The sequence below is a fragment of the Salvia hispanica genome, chromosome 2, assembly GCF_029641045.1.
Source record: "Salvia hispanica isolate PSC_SH4W2 chromosome 2, Shi_PSC_v1, whole genome shotgun sequence".
In the NCBI taxonomy this organism is placed as follows: Eukaryota; Viridiplantae; Streptophyta; class Magnoliopsida; order Lamiales; family Lamiaceae; genus Salvia; species Salvia hispanica.
In genome coordinates, this window is record NC_142693.1 from 47,388,896 (window position 1) to 47,407,744 (window position 18,849).

The 18,849-nt window shown below is 39.6% G+C and overlaps 1 protein-coding gene and 1 pseudogene across 1 annotated transcript; one reads left to right on the forward strand and one right to left on the reverse strand.

Moving 5' to 3' along the window:
• Window positions 1-773: 773 nt before the first annotated feature.
• On the forward strand, window positions 774-13,551 carry LOC148932562 (uncharacterized). Its single transcript, XM_089065157.1, has 3 exons — window positions 774-1,832; window positions 11,800-11,956; window positions 12,371-13,551. Exons 1-3 carry the CDS (start codon window positions 789-791, stop codon window positions 13,549-13,551), a joined length of 2,382 nt encoding a protein of 793 aa, XP_088921283.1. The 5' UTR covers window positions 774-788.
• Window positions 13,552-14,901: 1,350 nt separating this feature from the next.
• Window positions 14,902-15,536, reverse strand: LOC125196527 (ethylene-response factor C3 pseudogene; annotated as a pseudogene).
• Window positions 15,537-18,849: the final 3,313 nt, after the last annotated feature.

Genomic DNA, 18,849 nt, shown 5'->3' on the forward strand with positions numbered 1-18,849 from the left:
ATCAACCCTATATAAAGGGTTAGCCTCTGCAGTAATAATAAATCATCAAATTATCAATCTTATTATTCCTCTCATTATTTCTCTATTCCCAAAACATGTCTAATACACCATTCAAGATGGTATCAGAGCAGGGGTGAGACTCAGAGTAGTCTCATCACTGTCTCGGACCAATCTCGAACCTTTTAACCAAAACCCGGCAGATTCTGCAAAAAACCAAAAATGTCAGACACCGACGAACCACCAAAACCAACGGAAACAGAGCAATTTGCTCGAATGTTTGCCGAATTTATGCGTGTGAATATCGCACAAAATCAGAACCAAATAATACCCACCAAAACTCCAGATCCAACACCAGAAACTTACAAGATCGATTCTTCACCATTAGTTATTGCAGAGAAACTAAGCGGTGACAATTACCCCATGTGGTCCATCCTCATGAAAGCGGCAATCAGTGGGAGGGGGATGATTTCTCACATCACTGGAGTTCCACCCCCCCGGCAAAGACCGACCAAGCATTCGGAAAATGGCAGCAGGCGGATCATTGTGTGTTCACCTGGCTGACCCAGAATGTGGAGCAGAGGCTGGTGAGTCGATTGACTCAATACCCGACGGCTAGAGATATATGGGCTAGCCTCGAAGTCACTTACGCCAGCGGGAGTGACAAAATCCAAGTTTACGACCTGTACGCAAAGGGAATTACATTAAAACAGAGGGAAGAGCCACTGGAGGAATTATGGACCAAATTGAACGATATATGGATCTCCATAGATCGGAGACATCCAAACCCGATGAAGTACGCAGAGGATATCGATATATACAACACCGAGAAACAAGAACAGAGGCTGTTTCAATTACTGGTAGCCCTGAATAGCAGATATGAAAGCATCAAGAAGGAGATTCTAAGGATGGAACCACTTCTCTCTGCAGAAGCTGCATACGCCATCCTCCGGCGAGAAGACGTCCGATCAAGCGTTCTCCAGACGGAGGACTCCGGCGCCCAGGGAGTCGGGGCAGGCTTAGCCGTGACCCCTCCATGGCCAAACTCGGCGGCACACCGGAACCCCACTCAACGAAGCAGCGCCGGAAATAGTGGAAATTGGAGTAGACGACCACCGGAGGAGGACAAGTCGAAGCTAATGTGCTCTCACTGTGGAAAGAAAAAACACACTCGTGAGACATGCTTTGAGCTCCACGGATACCCGGAATGGTGGCAGGAGAGGAAAGCTAAGAACAATCCACCGTCGGCGCCGTTCAGAGGGGGTCGGGCGGCTGCAGCTGTTGCCGGAGGAGAGAGAGCACCGGCTGCCACCATCGGGAGCAACCAAGAGGCCGCTGTCAACCAAGGCGGAAACTCGGGAGCAGAGGGAAAGATGGTCGGAGTGGCATCAGTCGCCAGAGGAGGCGGCGCGGCTTCTCCGGTTGGGGAGTCGAATGAGATGGAGGCGCCTAATTTAGGCGGAGGTAAATTAGGGCTTGAGAGTTTTTTCTCAGATCCCCAACACTTTACACTACTACATAATGAACCCCCTATGTTTGTTAATACTAAATGCCACCCACCAGATCCCGGAATATTGCAAACTCAGCCCCAAACTTTGATAAATCCTAGAAAATGCACTATACAGCCAAGAATTATCAATACAGACCCTAAAATTGATGGAAATTATCAGGCAACCCCACTACTTTGTGAAAACAGATTTCAAATACTCGAAAACTTGCCTACTTCGTATGCCTTGTCTGTTTCCTCCGAGGGTAAAAATGATAGGTGGATTTTCGACTGTGGGGCCACTGATACTATTACCTATGACCTTTCTGATATATCTGATATGCACAGGGCACCGAAAAGTTGTTGGTGCACGCAGCGGAAGAGCATGTAAATAAATCACATAATAATCAGATCTATTTAGCAGATTATTTAGACAAAATCTATTCGCGTAATTATCACATGTATCATGCTCATAACTTGAATTAATCATGCTTTAAGAATATTGAAAACCTAAAACATGCTTTTCTACGGAGTAGAATAATACCTAATTAATTCTCCAAAGAATTGAAGATGGCTAGCGACTTCTCCACGTGTAGCTTTAAGTACTAGACCACAAATCTTCTCTCTGGTTCCCGAACTGTACTCTAATATCAGTGTGTGCTGATCTTACTAGAATACTAGGACTTAAATAAAGAAGACAGAAGAAATCCTTTTTTTTTTTGATTAGGACTCAAATTCGAAATCTCCTACAGCTGGGAGAGATCGAAATTTTCGAAAATTGCAATATGAGATATTGTGTATTTTCTGTCTCCTTTATTCTCCTATTTATATTAAGTTCCTTTTGGGCCCAGACAGGGATCTATGGAAGGCTTTGGATATGGGCTCATCCAATTTACTTTTTACTAATTAAATTGAACCCACAATTTAATATAAGTTATAATTGGAATATTACGAGCAGCCACTACAGAAGTAATATTGAACTCTCCCCATCCAAATCCGAAATTATAAGTAATCCGGGTTTCCGTTTATCTTTCATTTCCCGTGCTTAAGATTAATATGTCCATTAATTAATTAATGTCTGCTATTGACTTAATTAATTAACTTCTTATTAATTCCAAGAGTGGACTTAGCATGAAACACTCATTTATTATTCATAGAGTAATCATACTCCAACTAGCTAGGTTCCGAATAATAAAACTTAGTTTCGCGCTCCTCTTGAGGACATTATCAAACGAGACTCACCTCGTGCACGATTCAATATAATAGCAATCCTAGCACCGCTAGATATCGATCACCACTGCCCAATATATCAGGATAATTGGGCTACGAAAAACCCGCACCATTTGATAAGTCAAAGCAATGCATAATCAATACCGTATGCTCAATGCTAACCTACATTGATTAAGAAATAAATATTTATCAAGACCTCGCCTTTCAGTAGATAGCCCAAGGCAAGTCTTGCTGTTAGATCCGTTCAGTGCTATACCACACCAATGTCATCTTATTTCAGTAAGGCTTAGAAATATACGGACTGACATTGCAACCTTTCTCGATGGGTAGTCTAATTCCATCTAGGTTGTGAAATTCATATTTTTCTTTGTTTAGAACTGACCGTATTACCTTAAAGTGGACGACGCCCACAACCGGTCTACTAAAACAAAGACTTAGACTTTGTTAAGTTAACTTATACATTTAAACATGCATTAACATCCATTAAATGTAAAACATAACAACATTATGACAAAAATAATCTGTTTTATTCATTGGAAAATAAAATAAGAGTTTTACAGTATTCAATCACTCGAAACGTGATTTCTAGTATACAAACTCTAACAATCTCCCACTTATACTCAAAACACTTTCGAGTATACAAAATGTGCTAACGTCTAAATCTCCCACTTATACTGAAAGCGGATTGAGGTCTTGAATTAGTCGAACTCCCATTCCTTCAACATGGCTTTCATACGGCTTTACCGCTAACGCCTTCGTGAAAGGATCTGCCAGGTTGTTTTCTGACTCAATCTTGACCACTTGTATGTCTCCTCTCTGCACTATATCTCGAATGATATGATACTTCCTCTCTATGTGCTTGCTCGCCTTATGAGCCCGTGGTTCCCTCGAATTTGCCACAGCACCAGAGTTATCACAATAAACGGTGATGCGCTTGGGCATATTCGTAACCACACCTAAGTCCAGAAGGAAGTTCTTAAGCCATACAGCCTCCTTTGCAGCCTCCGAAGCGGCTACATACTCGGCTTCCATGGTAGAGTCTGCAATGCATTTCTGCTTTACACTCTTCCAAACTATAGCTCCACCTCCTAAGGTAAACACATATCCGGAAGTTGATTTTCTCGAATCCAGATCAGCCTGAAAGTCTGAATCTGTATATCCTAAAGGACAGAGCTCGGCTGCATTGTAAACTAGAACATAGTCCTTAGTCCGATTAAGGTACTTGAGTATGTTCTTTACGGCAGTCCAATGTCCTTGGCCGGGATTTGATTGATATCTTGCTACCATGCCAACAGCAAAGCAGATATCGGGTCTAGTACAAAGCATAGCATACATGAGACTACCAACTGCCGAGGCATATGGTATTCTTCTCATCTCTGCTATCTCAGATGCTGTCTTAGGACACATCTCTTGAGACAACTGGATGCCATGTCTAAAAGGTAGGAAACCTTTCTTGGCATCTTGCATGCTAAAGCGTCTAAGTACCGTTTCGATGTAAGATTCTTGGGATAAGCACAACATTTTCTTACCTCGGTTCCTAAGAACCTTGATACCGAGAATGTGTCCCGCATCACCCATATCTTTCATCTCGAACTGGCTGGACAACCAAGTTCGCACTGATGACAACATCTTTTTATTGTTTCCAATTAGAAGAATGTCATCTACATACAAAACTAAGAACACAACATTTCCTTTTTCAACCTTCTTATACACGCAGCTTTCATTAGGGCATTTTTCGAATCCAAACTTTTGAACAGTTTGATCGAAACACTGGTTCCATGATCTAGATGCTTGCTTGAGACCATAAATGGCCTTCTTAAGCTTCCAAACCATGTGTTCCTTGCCCTTCACTACATAGCCTTCGGGTTGTTCCATGTAGATGGTCTCCTCAAGACTCCCGTTTAGAAACGCAGTCTTAACGTCCATCTGCCATACTTCCCAATCCATGTAAGCTGCTATAGACAAAAGTATACGGATCGATTTGAGCATGGCCACTGGGGAGAAGGTCTCATCGTAATCGATACCTTCCTTTTGGGTATACCCCTTAGCCACTAGTCTTGCCTTGAAGACTTTAACTCGTCCATCGGGTCCACGTTTACGTTTGTATATCCACTTGCTCCCAATGGCAGTACAGCCTTCGGGTAGGACAGACAAATCGTAGACGTCTTTGTCTAACATAGATTGTAGTTCCGAATCCATTGCTTTCACCCATTCGCAATGATCGACATCAGCCTGCGCCTCTGCAAAATTCCAGGGATCCAGTACATTGCTGTCCGAGGAGTGATCCATACACTCACCCAAACCAATGTATCTATCGGGCTCATGAGAGACCCTCCCACTGCGGCGCGGCACTACAATATCTGGAGTATTAGTTGAAGTTTCTGGAATTGTTGTTACACTTGGTAATTGTTCTTGGTTAATGGAAGTTGAAACTTGAGTTAGCTCTTCTAGAGCAATCTCACTGCTGGACTTATGATTCATTACATAGTCTTCCTCTAAGAATGTGGCATGAGTGCTCACAATCACTTTCTGATCTCTGAGACTATAGAATTCATAAGCTTTCGTTCCTCTAGGGTATCCTATAAACACGCAAACCTCAGTCCTAGATTCCAGCTTAGTTGGATCCTTTTCCAATACATGAGCCGGACACCCCCATACTCTGAGATGTTCTAGATTGGGCTTACGCCCATTCCACAACTCATATGGGGTAGTAGGAACAGATTTAGAAGGTAAGACGTCTAAGAGATAGTTTGCAGAAAGCAAAGCATGACCCCAAAACGAAACAGGTAACCGTGCATAACTCATCATCGATCTGACCATATTTAATAAGGTCCTATTCCTTCTTTCAGCCACGCCATTCTGCTGGGGTGTGCCCGGCGCAGTCGTTTGGGATTCAATCCCAGCTACCGATAAATAGTCCAAAAACTCGGCACTTAGGTATTCGCCTCCGCGATCAGATCGCAGGCATTTGATACTCTTACCATGTTGCGTCTCTACTTTAGCCTTAAACTCCTTGAACTTGTCAAAAGTTTCAGACTTGTAGCGCATCGAATAGATGTATCCGATTTTCGAGTAGTCATCTGTAAAGGTGACGAAATATCGAAAACCGCCCCTTGCCTCGGTTGACATTGGTCCACACACATCAGTATGAATGAGCTCAAGTACTTCTTTGGCCCTATTCCCCTTTGATCTAAAAGATCTCTTAGTCATCTTGCCTTCGAGACAGGACTCACACTTCGAAAACGGTTCCTTCTCAAGACCTTTAATAAGATCTTGATCAACCATCGCATGAATCCTTCTTTCGTTGGCATGACCAAGTCTAAGGTGCCATAAGTACGTTTCATTCATTGAAGTTGAAGGTTCTTTTCTTTTCTTAGAAATTTTCGATGTAGCATTGAGTTCTGATTTACGTTGATTAAATTGTGTAGAAGTGATCGTGTACAGATTGTTTTCCATGATACCGCGACAGATATAAGAACCATCTTTCTTAATAACGCAATTGTCATTAAAAGAAATCGAATATCCATCATAAGACAATTTAGAAACTGAAATTAAATTTCTTCTAAAAGAGGGTATCAACAAAACATTCTTCAAAATCAAAAATCTATCACTAGAAAAACGTAAATAAACGTCTCCCACTGCAACGGCCGCCACTTTCGTAGCGTCGCCCAGCTGGACCTCTATCTCACGATCATGTAGCCGTCTTGTCACCTGCATCAAGTCAGGATCAAAACATATATGATCAGTTGCTCCAGTATCAATAACCCAAGTATGAGTAGATGTCAAAGCCAAACATGACTCGACTACTAGAGCATGGTGCATACCTGTAGCCTTGCCCTTTTTAGGACAATCTGGCTTCCAATGACCTTTCTCTCCACACTTGAAGCATTTTCCAGTTTGCTTCTTGTCACCCCGCTGTTTCTTCTTTCCCTTAGCATTGTTGACTGCTACTTGGTTCGGTGCCTTTTTCTTTCCTCTTCTAGCCTTAGAGCCAGAGGAATTAGGCGCGATACTCATCATAGCTACTTTAGCTTGAACCATAAGGTCCTCCGCCGACTGAAGTTCAGTCAGCAACTCTGCTAAAGTATAATTCCGTTTGTTCATCTCAAAGTTGAGCTTGAACTGCTGGAAGCTAGGGGGAAGACTCTGAAGGATTATAGTAACCTGGGACTCGGGATCGATCGTCCCTCCCAATACCTCAATCTGGTTGAGGTGACTCATCATCTCGAGGACGTGTTGCCTCACAGACGAGCCTTCCTTCATAGACTTCGTCATGATACTCCGAAAGGCTTGAGACTTAGCCGTTCGATTCTGAGTACCAAAAAGATTTGCGAGATTTGTCATGATCTCGGCGGCAGTTTCCATGGCAGAATGCTGATGCTTGAGTACTGATGACATAGAAGCCAACATGTAGCACTTAGCCATCTCATTCGCCTTATGCCACCGTCTATGCGCATCTCGCAATGCTTGGCTGGCACTAGCAGCCGGGACAGCTGGGCGTGGAGTAGTGAGTACGAACTTGTACTCTTCTGCTGTGAGAACGATATCCAAGTTTTGTTTCCATTCGATGTAATTTTGGCCTTCGAGTTTGTTTTCTTTGAGAATGGCAGAAAGAGGATTAAAAGACATCTTGACGAATTTTATTGCACTGCAAACAGAAGATTTTACTATTTGTCATAAACTTATGTAAGGAAATTGAGTAGATTAACCATAAAACTTTTCAAAATCTTACAACAGCAAAATTAATAAATTGTATCCTCCTCAGGAGGTTAATACGCATTAAAATTTCGACAATTTACTGGTCACAACACCGACATATCAATAGCTTCCTCCTCTGGAGGTTGACATGTCAAATGCTTCCTAAGCACGACCACCTGGTTTAGCATTACAGTATTTTATTTCTACAACACACTCCCATAACAATGTTCATGTGTTGATAACAAAATCAAGCTATCTCATAAATTCCGATTGAACCCTGAAACTCGCAATTCCTTAGGATTATTGTCCCTACTCTGTAGGTGGCGATAATATTAGGAATCACTTTCTAGTTCACTCTATTCATTATTTGAGAAGTCCGCCCTTATGAACTTACTGTTTTCGTAGGATTATTGTCCCTACTCTGTAGGTGGCGATAATATTAGAAAATCAGCTTCACAAAATTTGGCAGTCCAACCGATGGAGACCATATATAAACCATTAGTTCATAATTATCGCTTAGATATTTGGGTTATGGTTTTAATTAATTATCCTTTAGCCTTAAGGCAGATTAAGACTAATTAAATTCTGTTGGTATTTAATTTACTGGATAATTAAATCTTTTATAATCTTTAATATCTTAATATAGAAACTATTAATCTAGAATTTAATTCTCATTCATGTCTTACTATAAGATATATCTAAAATAAAATACATTATTTATAATCTTAATTAGACATGAAAAATCAAATTCATATAATTTCCAAGTTCAAGATTAGGAAGAATATCAATTATATTATTTAATGTATTCTTATATATATCATATCTTATAATAGATTCTAGATATATATTATAATTAGGAAACTATTAAATTATTCTTATCTATATCATCTAGGATATAAAATATTCATAGATATAGAAAATAATCCAAATATTCCTAAAATCTAGGGAAATCTTCCCAAAATGTTTTATTTCATTAAATAATATTATTTTTAATGATATCTATTAATTAAACAATTAAATAATCATTAAAATAATCTTTCGTCAATTTCTAGAGATTCGAGGTTGGCACGAATCTACACAACGAAGATACGAAGATATCCCCGGAGATTCTCGCCGGGACGGCGTGTTCGCCCCCCGACGACCGCCGGAAAACCCGCGCCTTACGGCGCGCTCTTCCTTCTCCCTTCTTCCTCCCGGCGGACAACCGCCGAGATTTCACCCTCCGTCGTCGTCGAGCCAGAAGGCGCAGCCAGAGCCACGACCTCCCGGCGATCTCCCACTGCCCGACGAGCTCGCGCGCACCAGCAGCCGGCGGCTGCTCTCGGTTGCGCCTCGCTAGGGCTGGGTCGGCTAGGGTTTCGGTATTAGGGTTAGGGTTAGGGTTTTGCGAAGAAGACCGGCGCCTCGGTGGTTCTCGGACGAGCCACCGTGCCAGGCTTCCTCCGTCCGACGCGTCTGGTGCCGCCTGGGCTCGCGGTCTCGATCGGCGGCGCGCGCGAGCCCCTGCTCGCATGCGCGTCGCCGCGTGATCGCACGTCCTCGGCTCCTGTCGCGTTGCATCGCGTTTGATCGGGGCCGGCTAGGGTTTGGCGGGAATTATTGTTCTAGAATTTAATTCTTATTCACGTCATTCTATAAGATATATCTAAAATAAAGTACATTATTTATAATCTTAATTAGACATGAAAAATTAAATTCATATAATTTCCAAGTTCAAGATTAGGAAGAAAATTAAAATATATTATTTAATGTAATCTTATATATATCTTATCTTATTATAGATTCTAGATATATTATATTTAGGAAACTATTAAATTATTCTTATCTATATCATCTAGGATATAAAATATTCATAGATATAGAAAATAATCCAAATATTCCTAAAATCTAGGGAAATCTTCCCAAAATATTTTATTTCATTAAATAATATTATTTTTAATGATTTCTATTAATTTAGGAATTAAATAATCATTAAAATAATCTTTCGTCATTATCTTGCGATTCGAGGTTTGCACGAATCAACACGACGAAGATTTGAAGACTCCTCCCGGAGATGCTCGCCGGAGCGGCGTGTTCGCCGCCCGACCACCGCCGACAGTTCGCACCGATGGCGCGCTGCTTCCTTCTCCCTTCCGCGGCATCGCCGCATCTCCCTCCGTCAACGTCAAGCCAGAAAGCACAGCCGGAGCCGCGACTTTCCGGCGATCTCCCACTGCCCAACGAGCTCGCGCGCTCCAGCAGACGCCGCCTGCCGGCGTTGCTGCTCTCGGTTGCGCCTCGTTAGGGCTGGGTCGACTAGGATTCTAGGGTTAGGGTTAGGGTTTCGTCGGATTCTTGGCGCCTCGGCAGCTCTCGGACGAGCCACCACGCCGTTTGATCGGGGCCGGCTAGGGTTTGGCGGGCTTGGCCGGTGGCGCGCGCGAGCCCTTGCTCGCCGGCGCGTCGCCCCATGCCCGTCGCCCTCGGCTCCCACTCGATTGGCAACCCTCTTCGATCGATCATAGCGCAATTCGTCCCGGCGCAAGCGCCGACGAATCGCACATCTAGTTCGTTCGAATAATTCAAGTTCTATGATTCGAATGTTCTTGAGTTCAACATGCATAAACATAAAAAATAAAAACACAAGAACATGCTTCGTAATCAATCAAGACATGCATACATGAATTTCGCGAAATTTAAATCCAAATAATCAGAGCCAAAGACTGGCTCTGATACCAATTGTTGGTGCACGCAGCGGAAGAGCATGTAAATAAATCACATAATAATCAGATCTATTTAGCAGATTATTTAGACAAAATCTATTCGCGTAATTATCACATGTATCATGCTCATAACTTGAATTAATCATGCTTTAAGAATATTGAAAACCTAAAACATGCTTTTCTACGGAGTAGAATAATACCTAATTAATTCTCCAAAGAATTGAAGATGGCTAGCGACTTCTCCACGTGTAGCTTTAAGTACTAGACCACAAATCTTCTCTCTGGTTCCCGAACTGTACTCTAATATCAGTGTGTGCTGATCTTACTAGAATACTAGGACTTAAATAAAGAAGACAGAAGAAATCCTTTTTTTTTTTTGATTAGGACTCAAATTCGAAATCTCCTACAGCTGGGAGAGATCGAAATTTTCGAAAATTGCAATATGAGATATTGTGTATTTTCTGTCTCCTTTATTCTCCTATTTATATTAAGTTCCTTTTGGGCCCAGACAGGGATCTATGGAAGGCTTTGGATATGGGCTCATCCAATTTACTTTTTACTAATTAAATTGAACCCACAATTTAATATAAGTTATAATTGGAATATTACGAGCAGCCACTACAGAAGTAATATTGAACTCTCCCCATCCAAATCCGAAATTATAAGTAATCCGGGTTTCCGTTTATCTTTCATTTCCCGTGCTTAAGATTAATATGTCCATTAATTAATTAATGTCTGCTATTGACTTAATTAATTAACTTCTTATTAATTCCAAGAGTGGACTTAGCATGAAACACTCATTTATTATTCATAGAGTAATCATACTCCAACTAGCTAGGTTCCGAATAATAAAACTTAGTTTCGCGCTCCTCTTGAGGACATTATCAAACGAGACTCACCTCGTGCACGATTCAATATAATAGCAATCCTAGCACCGCTAGATATCGATCACCACTGCCCAATATATCAGGATAATTGGGCTACGAAAAACCCGCACCATTTGATAAGTCAAAGCAATGCATAATCAATACCGTATGCTCAATGCTAACCTACATTGATTAAGAAATAAATATTTATCAAGACCTCGCCTTTCAGTAGATAGCCCAAGGCAAGTCTTGCTGTTAGATCCGTTCAGTGCTATACCACACCAATGTCATCTTATTTCAGTAAGGCTTAGAAATATACGGACTGACATTGCAACCTTTCTCGATGGGTAGTCTAATTCCATCTAGGTTGTGAAATTCATATTTTTCTTTGTTTAGAACTGACCGTATTACCTTAAAGTGGACGACGCCCACAACCGGTCTACTAAAACAAAGACTTAGACTTTGTTAAGTTAACTTATACATTTAAACATGCATTAACATCCATTAAATGTAAAACATAACAACATTATGACAAAAATAATCTGTTTTATTCATTGGAAAATAAAATAAGAGTTTTACAGTATTCAATCACTCGAAACGTGATTTCTAGTATACAAACTCTAACAAAAGTCACATTCAAACGGCCAGTGGAGAATTTACCTCTGTAGAGGGAGCCGGGACTGTCAGAATTTCATCTGCTCTGACTTTATCTAATTGTTTATATGTTCCCTCCATGTCGCATAAACTGTTGTCAATTAGTCATGTGACAAAGGAATTAAATTGTACTCTTTTGATGCAACCAAATTTTTGTCTACTGCAGGATATCAGGACAGGGGAAATTATTGGACGTGGCACTGAGCGGGATGGGCTGTATTATGTGGACGAAATAGCAGAACACGGAACTGCTTTGCTAACTCAAGGGAATGCTGATAGAGAAGCATGGCTCTGGCATCGTCGTTTAGGACATCCGTCTACGGGTTATTTGAAAATCCTTTTTCCTAAATTTAGTCAAGATTTGCATTGTGAAACTTGTGTGTTGGCTAAAAGCCATAGACATTCTTATAAATCCAATAATACCCGTGTTGACTCCTTGTTTTCTCTTGTTCATTCTGATGTGTGGGGTCCCTCTCCAGTGATGAGGGGACAAGGGTTCAAATATTTTCTTCTCTTTATAGATGATTGTACTCGTATGACCTGGGTCTACTTTATGAAACACAAGAACGAGGTTTTTGAACATTTTACCCACTTTCATGCCCTTGTTCAAACTCAATTCCAGAAAAATATAAAAATCCTTCGATCAGATAATGGGGGAGAGTTCGTCAACTCAAAAATGAAAACCTTCTGCCATTCTAAGGGACTAGTTCACCAAACTACTTGCCCATATACCCCAGAGCAAAATGGAGTATCTAAAAGGAAAAACCGTACTCTCCTAGAAATGGCTCGAGCCATGCTCATTGAATCCAACACACCTAGACACTTCTGGCCTGAAGCTATTGCCGCATCCGTTTATCTAGCAAATCGGTTACCCTCTAGCACCCTAGACCTCCAAACACCACTAGAGGTCCTCTCAACTTTAGCACAAATCCCACAACCTTTGACCCTTAAGCCTCGAGTATTTGGATGCTCAGTTTTTGTCCATATACCAAAACATGAGCGAACCAAACTCTCACCTTGCGCCATAAAATGTGTCTTCGTGGGGTACGGGCACTCTCAAAAGGGATATCGGTGCTTTGATCCTAAGTCCAATCACATGTTCACCACCATGAACTGTGATTTCCTCGAAACAGATTATTTTTTCCACCACCTTAGCGGCCAGGGGGAGAGTGAAACTGACCCACTAAGCCGGTTTCCAACGTTAAGCCCTTCAGCAGCATTGACATCACCGGAACAAGGACCAGAAATACAGCCATCACCAATCAGTGAGCCCATCCAAGAAATTCCCCTACTGGTATCCGCTGTAAGTACTTCTGATACCTCTCCAGAGCATATCAATACTAGCATTGGTGAGACTGACCCTGAGACAGATATTGAGCCCGAAACTGAGTCGCAAGATGAAGCTGAAATTTACGATTTATTGGAGGAACAGATAGGTGAAGGAGTTGGAGGATATAAATTACCAGCAAGGCCCAACAGAGGAGTCCCACCAAAGAGATATAGTCCAGAGATCATTGGCAGGAAATCTAAGTACTCCGTGGCGAACTTAGCCAAAGGCCACCTTTCAGAAATGGCTCACGCATTTGAGGCTGCGCTATATGAGGAAGAGGAGATTCCTTGTACTGTTGAAGAAGCTTGGAGACACAAACACTGGCGTGAGGCAATGTTGAAGGAAATGGGAGCTCTAGAAAAAAACGGCACTTGGGAAAAGTGCAAAATACCAGATGGGAAGAAGGAAGTTGGGTGCAAGTGGGTGTTCACTATCAAACGAAGACCAGATGGATCGATAGAGAGATACAAGGCACGACTGGTTGCAAAAGGATACACACAAACGTACGGAGTCGATTACAATGAGACGTTCTCCTCGGTAGCAAAGATGAATACCATTCGAACCTTACTTTTAGTTGCTACAAATTGAGACTGGCCTCTGCACCAATTCGATGTGACAAATGCATTTTTACATGGGGAACTAAAAAGAGAAGTATACATGGAAGCACCCCCAGGATTCTCTGAGGGATTTAAGAAGGGAGAAGGATGTCGGCTGAAGAAGACTCTTTATGGACTCAAGCAGTCACCAAGAGTCTGGTTTGGGAGATTCAAAGAAGCCATGAACAAGTATGGTTTCAAGCAGAGCAACTCGGATCATACTCTATTCATGAAAAGGAGGGGCAACAGAATCACATGCCTGATCATCTATGTAGATGATATGATCATCACAGGAGACGATACAGAGGAAATAGAGAGGCTGAAAGGGAGTTTATTTCAGGAGTTCGAGATGAAAGACTTGGGAAACCTCAAATATTTCCTGGGGATAGAAGTGCTGCGTTCTGAGGGAGGAATTTTTTTGAGGCAAAAGAAATATACCTTGGATATTCTGGTTGAAACGGGTCTGATAGACTGCAAACCCACAAACCCACAGATACACCAATCCTAGTAAATCATGGGTTGCAAATTTCTGAAGAGGCAGAATTAGCAAATCAAGGCCAATACCAGCGACTAGTGGGGAAGCTCATCTACCTCTCCCACACTAGACGTGATATCGCTTATGCCGTGGGAATAGTAAGTCAGTTTATGCATCGACCACAAAAAGACCACTATGAGGCTGCATTAAGGATTGTGAGGTATCTGAAGGGAATAGTTGGGCATGGAATAATGTTTAGAAAAAACGAACATCGAGGAGTATATGGGTTCACCGATGCTGATTGGGCAAGTAATCCAGTCGATCGAAAATCAACGGCTGGATACTTCACATTTGTTGAAGGTAATCTAGTTACTTGGAGGAGTAAGAAACAAAAAGTGGTAGCACTATCAAGTGCAGAAGCTGAGTTCAGAGGGATACGAAGTGGATTGATGGAAATCCTATGGTTGAGGAGGCTGATGAGTGAAATAGGGCTCACTCAAGACAAGAGCCAACTATACTGTGACAATAAGGCGGCAATCTGCATCTCTGAGAACCCAGTACAGCATGATAGAACAAAGCATGTTGAAATGGACAGACACTTCATCAAAGAAAAGCTAGAAAGTGGAGTTGTGGAACTACCGTTTGTCCGGTCAGAAGATCAACTAGCCGATATCCTCACCAAAGCAGTCAACTCAAGAAGTCTCACAAACGTACTTGGCAAGTTGAGTTTCGGAGATCCCACAACTCAACTTGAGGGGGAGTGTTAAGAAAGGAAAAGATAGCAAGGAATAATCCTAATTATCCTCCACAATTATACTCCAAGAATAGAATAGATTGATTGATATTTGATTGATATTGTTCCTTATTTACACATGTATCAACCCTATATAAAGGGTTAGCCTCTGCAGTAATAATAAATCATCAAATTATCAATCTTATTATTCCTCTCATTATTTCTCTATTCCCAAAACATGTCTAATACACCATTCAAGATGGACCATATATATATAGAACATAGATTGCATAAGTTAAAACAAGAATTAATCACAATTAGAGGTGTGAGATAGAAGCTCATCTAACAAATCAGATCCCAAATCTTGAAGAACCACAACATCAGCTTGCTTCTTTCTGCAAGATGGCTGTCTGACCATCTTGTGAGACTCCTTTAGGGCTTTTGCGGGCGACGAGCCCTCTTCGCATCTGAAATTCATCTTCTGCAGCGACTGCACAACTTTCTCCAACGGAAAATTCAGAGAAACGAGAGCACCCCTCGTCGCGAATGCAGCTTGATCATAAGCCAAAGCAGCCTCTTCTGCGGTGTTAAATGTGCCGAGCCAAACCCTCACTCCATGTCTCGTTGAATCCCTAATTTCGGCTGCGTATTTCCCCCACGGCCTCTTTCTAACCCCGATGTATCGCCTTTTCGCGGCCTCCTCGCCCGTGCAGCCGTTGAAACAAAGGATCTTATCGTCTTCTTGCTTCACGATATATGAAGATTTCATTCTTTTGCACTTGCCCTTCTGTGAAGGATGATATATATATACTATATGATTCTGCATTTTATAAGGTTTAGTATTTCTTTTGTTGGGCATGAAAGAAAGATTCCTGGACAAATAGATGCCTTGGTTTTATTATTGCCAATTTGCCATGGCCATATTTTTAATATAGGGAGTATTATTTTCATTTTTTTATTTTTTTAGTGGAGGCATTTAATTAACTCTATATATACGATGATTCATAGATCAATAGATGAGAAATGGTGCAGGGTTTATCGACAAACTTTATTCAATTTTGACTTGTTTGGATGACTTCTTGTTAATTAATTCTAAGCATGTAGTTCAAAATTTTGATATAAAGAATGGACCATATATATATATACTTATGATGCTGTCGCGTCGCATAGAGTAAATGAGTAACTGATGTAAATGAGGGAGACATAAATCTATTATTTCATCCGTCCAATAAGAATATGTATTATTTTTAATTCGTCACATAAGAGTATACACTTTCTAATTTAAAAAAATCTTTTTTCTTTAATAAGACGATACTCATTCTCCACTAATAATACTTTTATTACTTTTTCTTTCAACTCTCTTATACTATCAATTGTATATTAAAACTCATGCCAGCTAAAAGTACATACTCTTGTAGAACGGAGGTTACAAAATAACATTATACTCCCCCCGTCCCGGATAATTCGGGTCACTTTGACCGGGCACGGGTTTTAAGAATTGTAATGAAAAGTGGGTTGAAAAAGTTAGTGGAATGTGGGTCCTACCTTTATATATTAGTTTTATGATAAAATATGAATAGGAATAAGTTAGTGGAATATGGGGTCCACTATCAAAAATGGTAAAAGTGAAATGGGACAAATTATGTGAGATGGACCGAAATAGAAAACTGAGACGAATTATCCGGGACGGAGGGAGTACTTTTGTAGTTAATATTTATTCTGCAAAAGAGAATTCAAAAAATGATAAGCACTACTTTAAAAATAATTTCAAAAGTATTCTTCTGCATATCACATTGAATTTACTTTAGCACAACACATTTAATATTTATCAAGCAAAAGGGAATTCAAAAAAATGATAAGCACTACTTTAAAAATAATTTCAAAAGTATTCCCTCAGAATAACATTAAACTTATATCAATATAATATTGTATTTACTTTAGCACAACACATGCATACTAACCCACAATAGTTAAAAGTAGTAATCAGCATAATATTGAATTAACATCATTACAACATCTAAGTAACATTTTGATAACATTAAATTTAGTTCATTTTAATTCAAATTGGCAGTACATGTTTTTAATGCATATATCTTGATGTATGAACAACTAATTCTCATAAAATTACTCAATGCCTGTCATTGAAAACAAAATTGTCATTACAAATTCAAAAATATATTTCGTCTACATCATTGCAACACTAATTGCTTAAATAAGGTCAAATCTTGCGACAATCAGACCATTACCATAACTAATTTCTATATAAATGACATAAACTTTATAGGCTATTATAATTAATTAAATTAGGTTGTCATGAACTTTATAGGCTATTATAATTAATTAAATTAGGTTGTCATGATGTATGTTCAATATCAGTATACAATACTAATATGTTCATTCTAATATATAGCCATATTTAAAAGAATCGGACTCCTTAAATTGAGAATAGATAGAGTGATATAATTTAATTTCATTATAAAAAACAAATGTATCTTATCACACTGTAAGTATATTATAAAAACAAATGTTTATTATAATGAAATTAAATTAAAAATATTATTTGTTTTACATTGATTAAAGAAAAATGATTTTAGGCATATTTATAAGAGTAAAAAAGGGATATTAGTCGCTATATTAACAAATTTTCACAATTTTTAAAAATTACATACAACTGTTTTTAACATAATTTCTTCAACCAAAAACATTTTTTTAATTTTACACCCAACAACATATGTTCTGCCAAATTGAATGGATATCTTCACATATATTAACATAACACATTTCAATTTAGGAAAATTTTAAAATCACATGCAAATAAAAATAATGTTGAAGTTAAAAGCTTATATTCAGAAACTCTTAAAAATTTGTGTATTTAGCTATTAACATTCCTATATACTACCCCAAAAGTATTTAGATAGTTTTGTAGTAACTAATTAATTGTCAGAATAGTTAAGAAGGACTTTACCCTTCTACCTGAACTTTATTAGGACCAACTAAAATCTCCTGATGCAAATATTAACTTAATCAACTTCCGTCCCCACACGAAACAAATAATTCAGATGCCATCACACTCTAATTATATTTGACTTTACACTATTACGATTCAACTAATAATTTGTTTTCGTAGCTCCAAGTAGCACTTAAATTAATACATTTTGCATATTCCCCCATATATTCATGTGTTATTTTGAGCCCTATAGCTCTTGTCGTTTACCGTCGGCGGATGCACCCTTATTTGCTTTTTGAGGAATGTGATCCAATTAGGACTTGGGCATTGTCATAAATATACAACTATAATGTTTTATATCAATTCCATGTCATTACATCCAGACAAAAAGCTGATCTTTTTCCAGATTAAACTGAAATTTCACTGTCTTAATAAACTATGTTATCTTATACAGCATAGGAATTTACACCTTGGTGGTACAATTCTTGTCTAGGGTTTGGTAATAAAATTTGTTGGAGAAATTATGTTTAAAACTACATGCTCCAAATAATGTTACCGTGTGCCGGTTTAGGTTCCAAAATTCCGGAACCGAAACCATGCTGGAACTGCAAAAAAACTGATGGAAAACCGATGGTTCGGAACAGAACTGAACCGCGAAAAATAGTAGGTTCGAAATCGGAACCAGCAGTTCTCGAACCGAGACCGTTACCGCGAAATACGCTCAAGGTTCGGTTTTGGTCTGAGAATTTCCGAAATGATAACCGGCGGTTCAGGAACCTTGGGGATGTCTACTCTAAACGTATCATGTAGCATCTCTAGCATTCGATTTAATACAACTTCTCGAACATATATTTGCAATAACATTATAACAAGTGAAAGTCATGCGCAATATATTATACATTTAAAGTTTGAATAAGTAAATAGCTTCATCATTAAGTTGATGCATTTCATTATTTATTTTCCAGTGTGCCTTACAACTGACTTTTGATTTGAGCCCAAGTTAAATTCTGATAATTTTGATGGTGTAAAAGTATGGTGCTATTTCAAAAATAATTACAAGCAACTATCAACTTCAAGTAACAGATTTATACAGGGCACTAGTTCATTTAAAAATAAAAAATAGAAGGAAATTACA

Excerpts from the sequence above, each read along its gene's own strand:
- LOC148932562 (XM_089065157.1), top strand. The coding sequence starts at position 789 with ATGAAGTACGCAGAGGATATCGATATATACAACACCGAGAAACAAGAA. Across the intron at positions 1,833-11,799 it reads ATATATCTGATATGCACAGG|GATATCAGGACAGGGGAAAT; the intron begins GCACCGAAAAGT and ends TGTCTACTGCAG. Across the intron at positions 11,957-12,370 it reads TTTAGGACATCCGTCTACGG|AGCAAAATGGAGTATCTAAA; the intron begins GTTATTTGAAAA and ends CATATACCCCAG.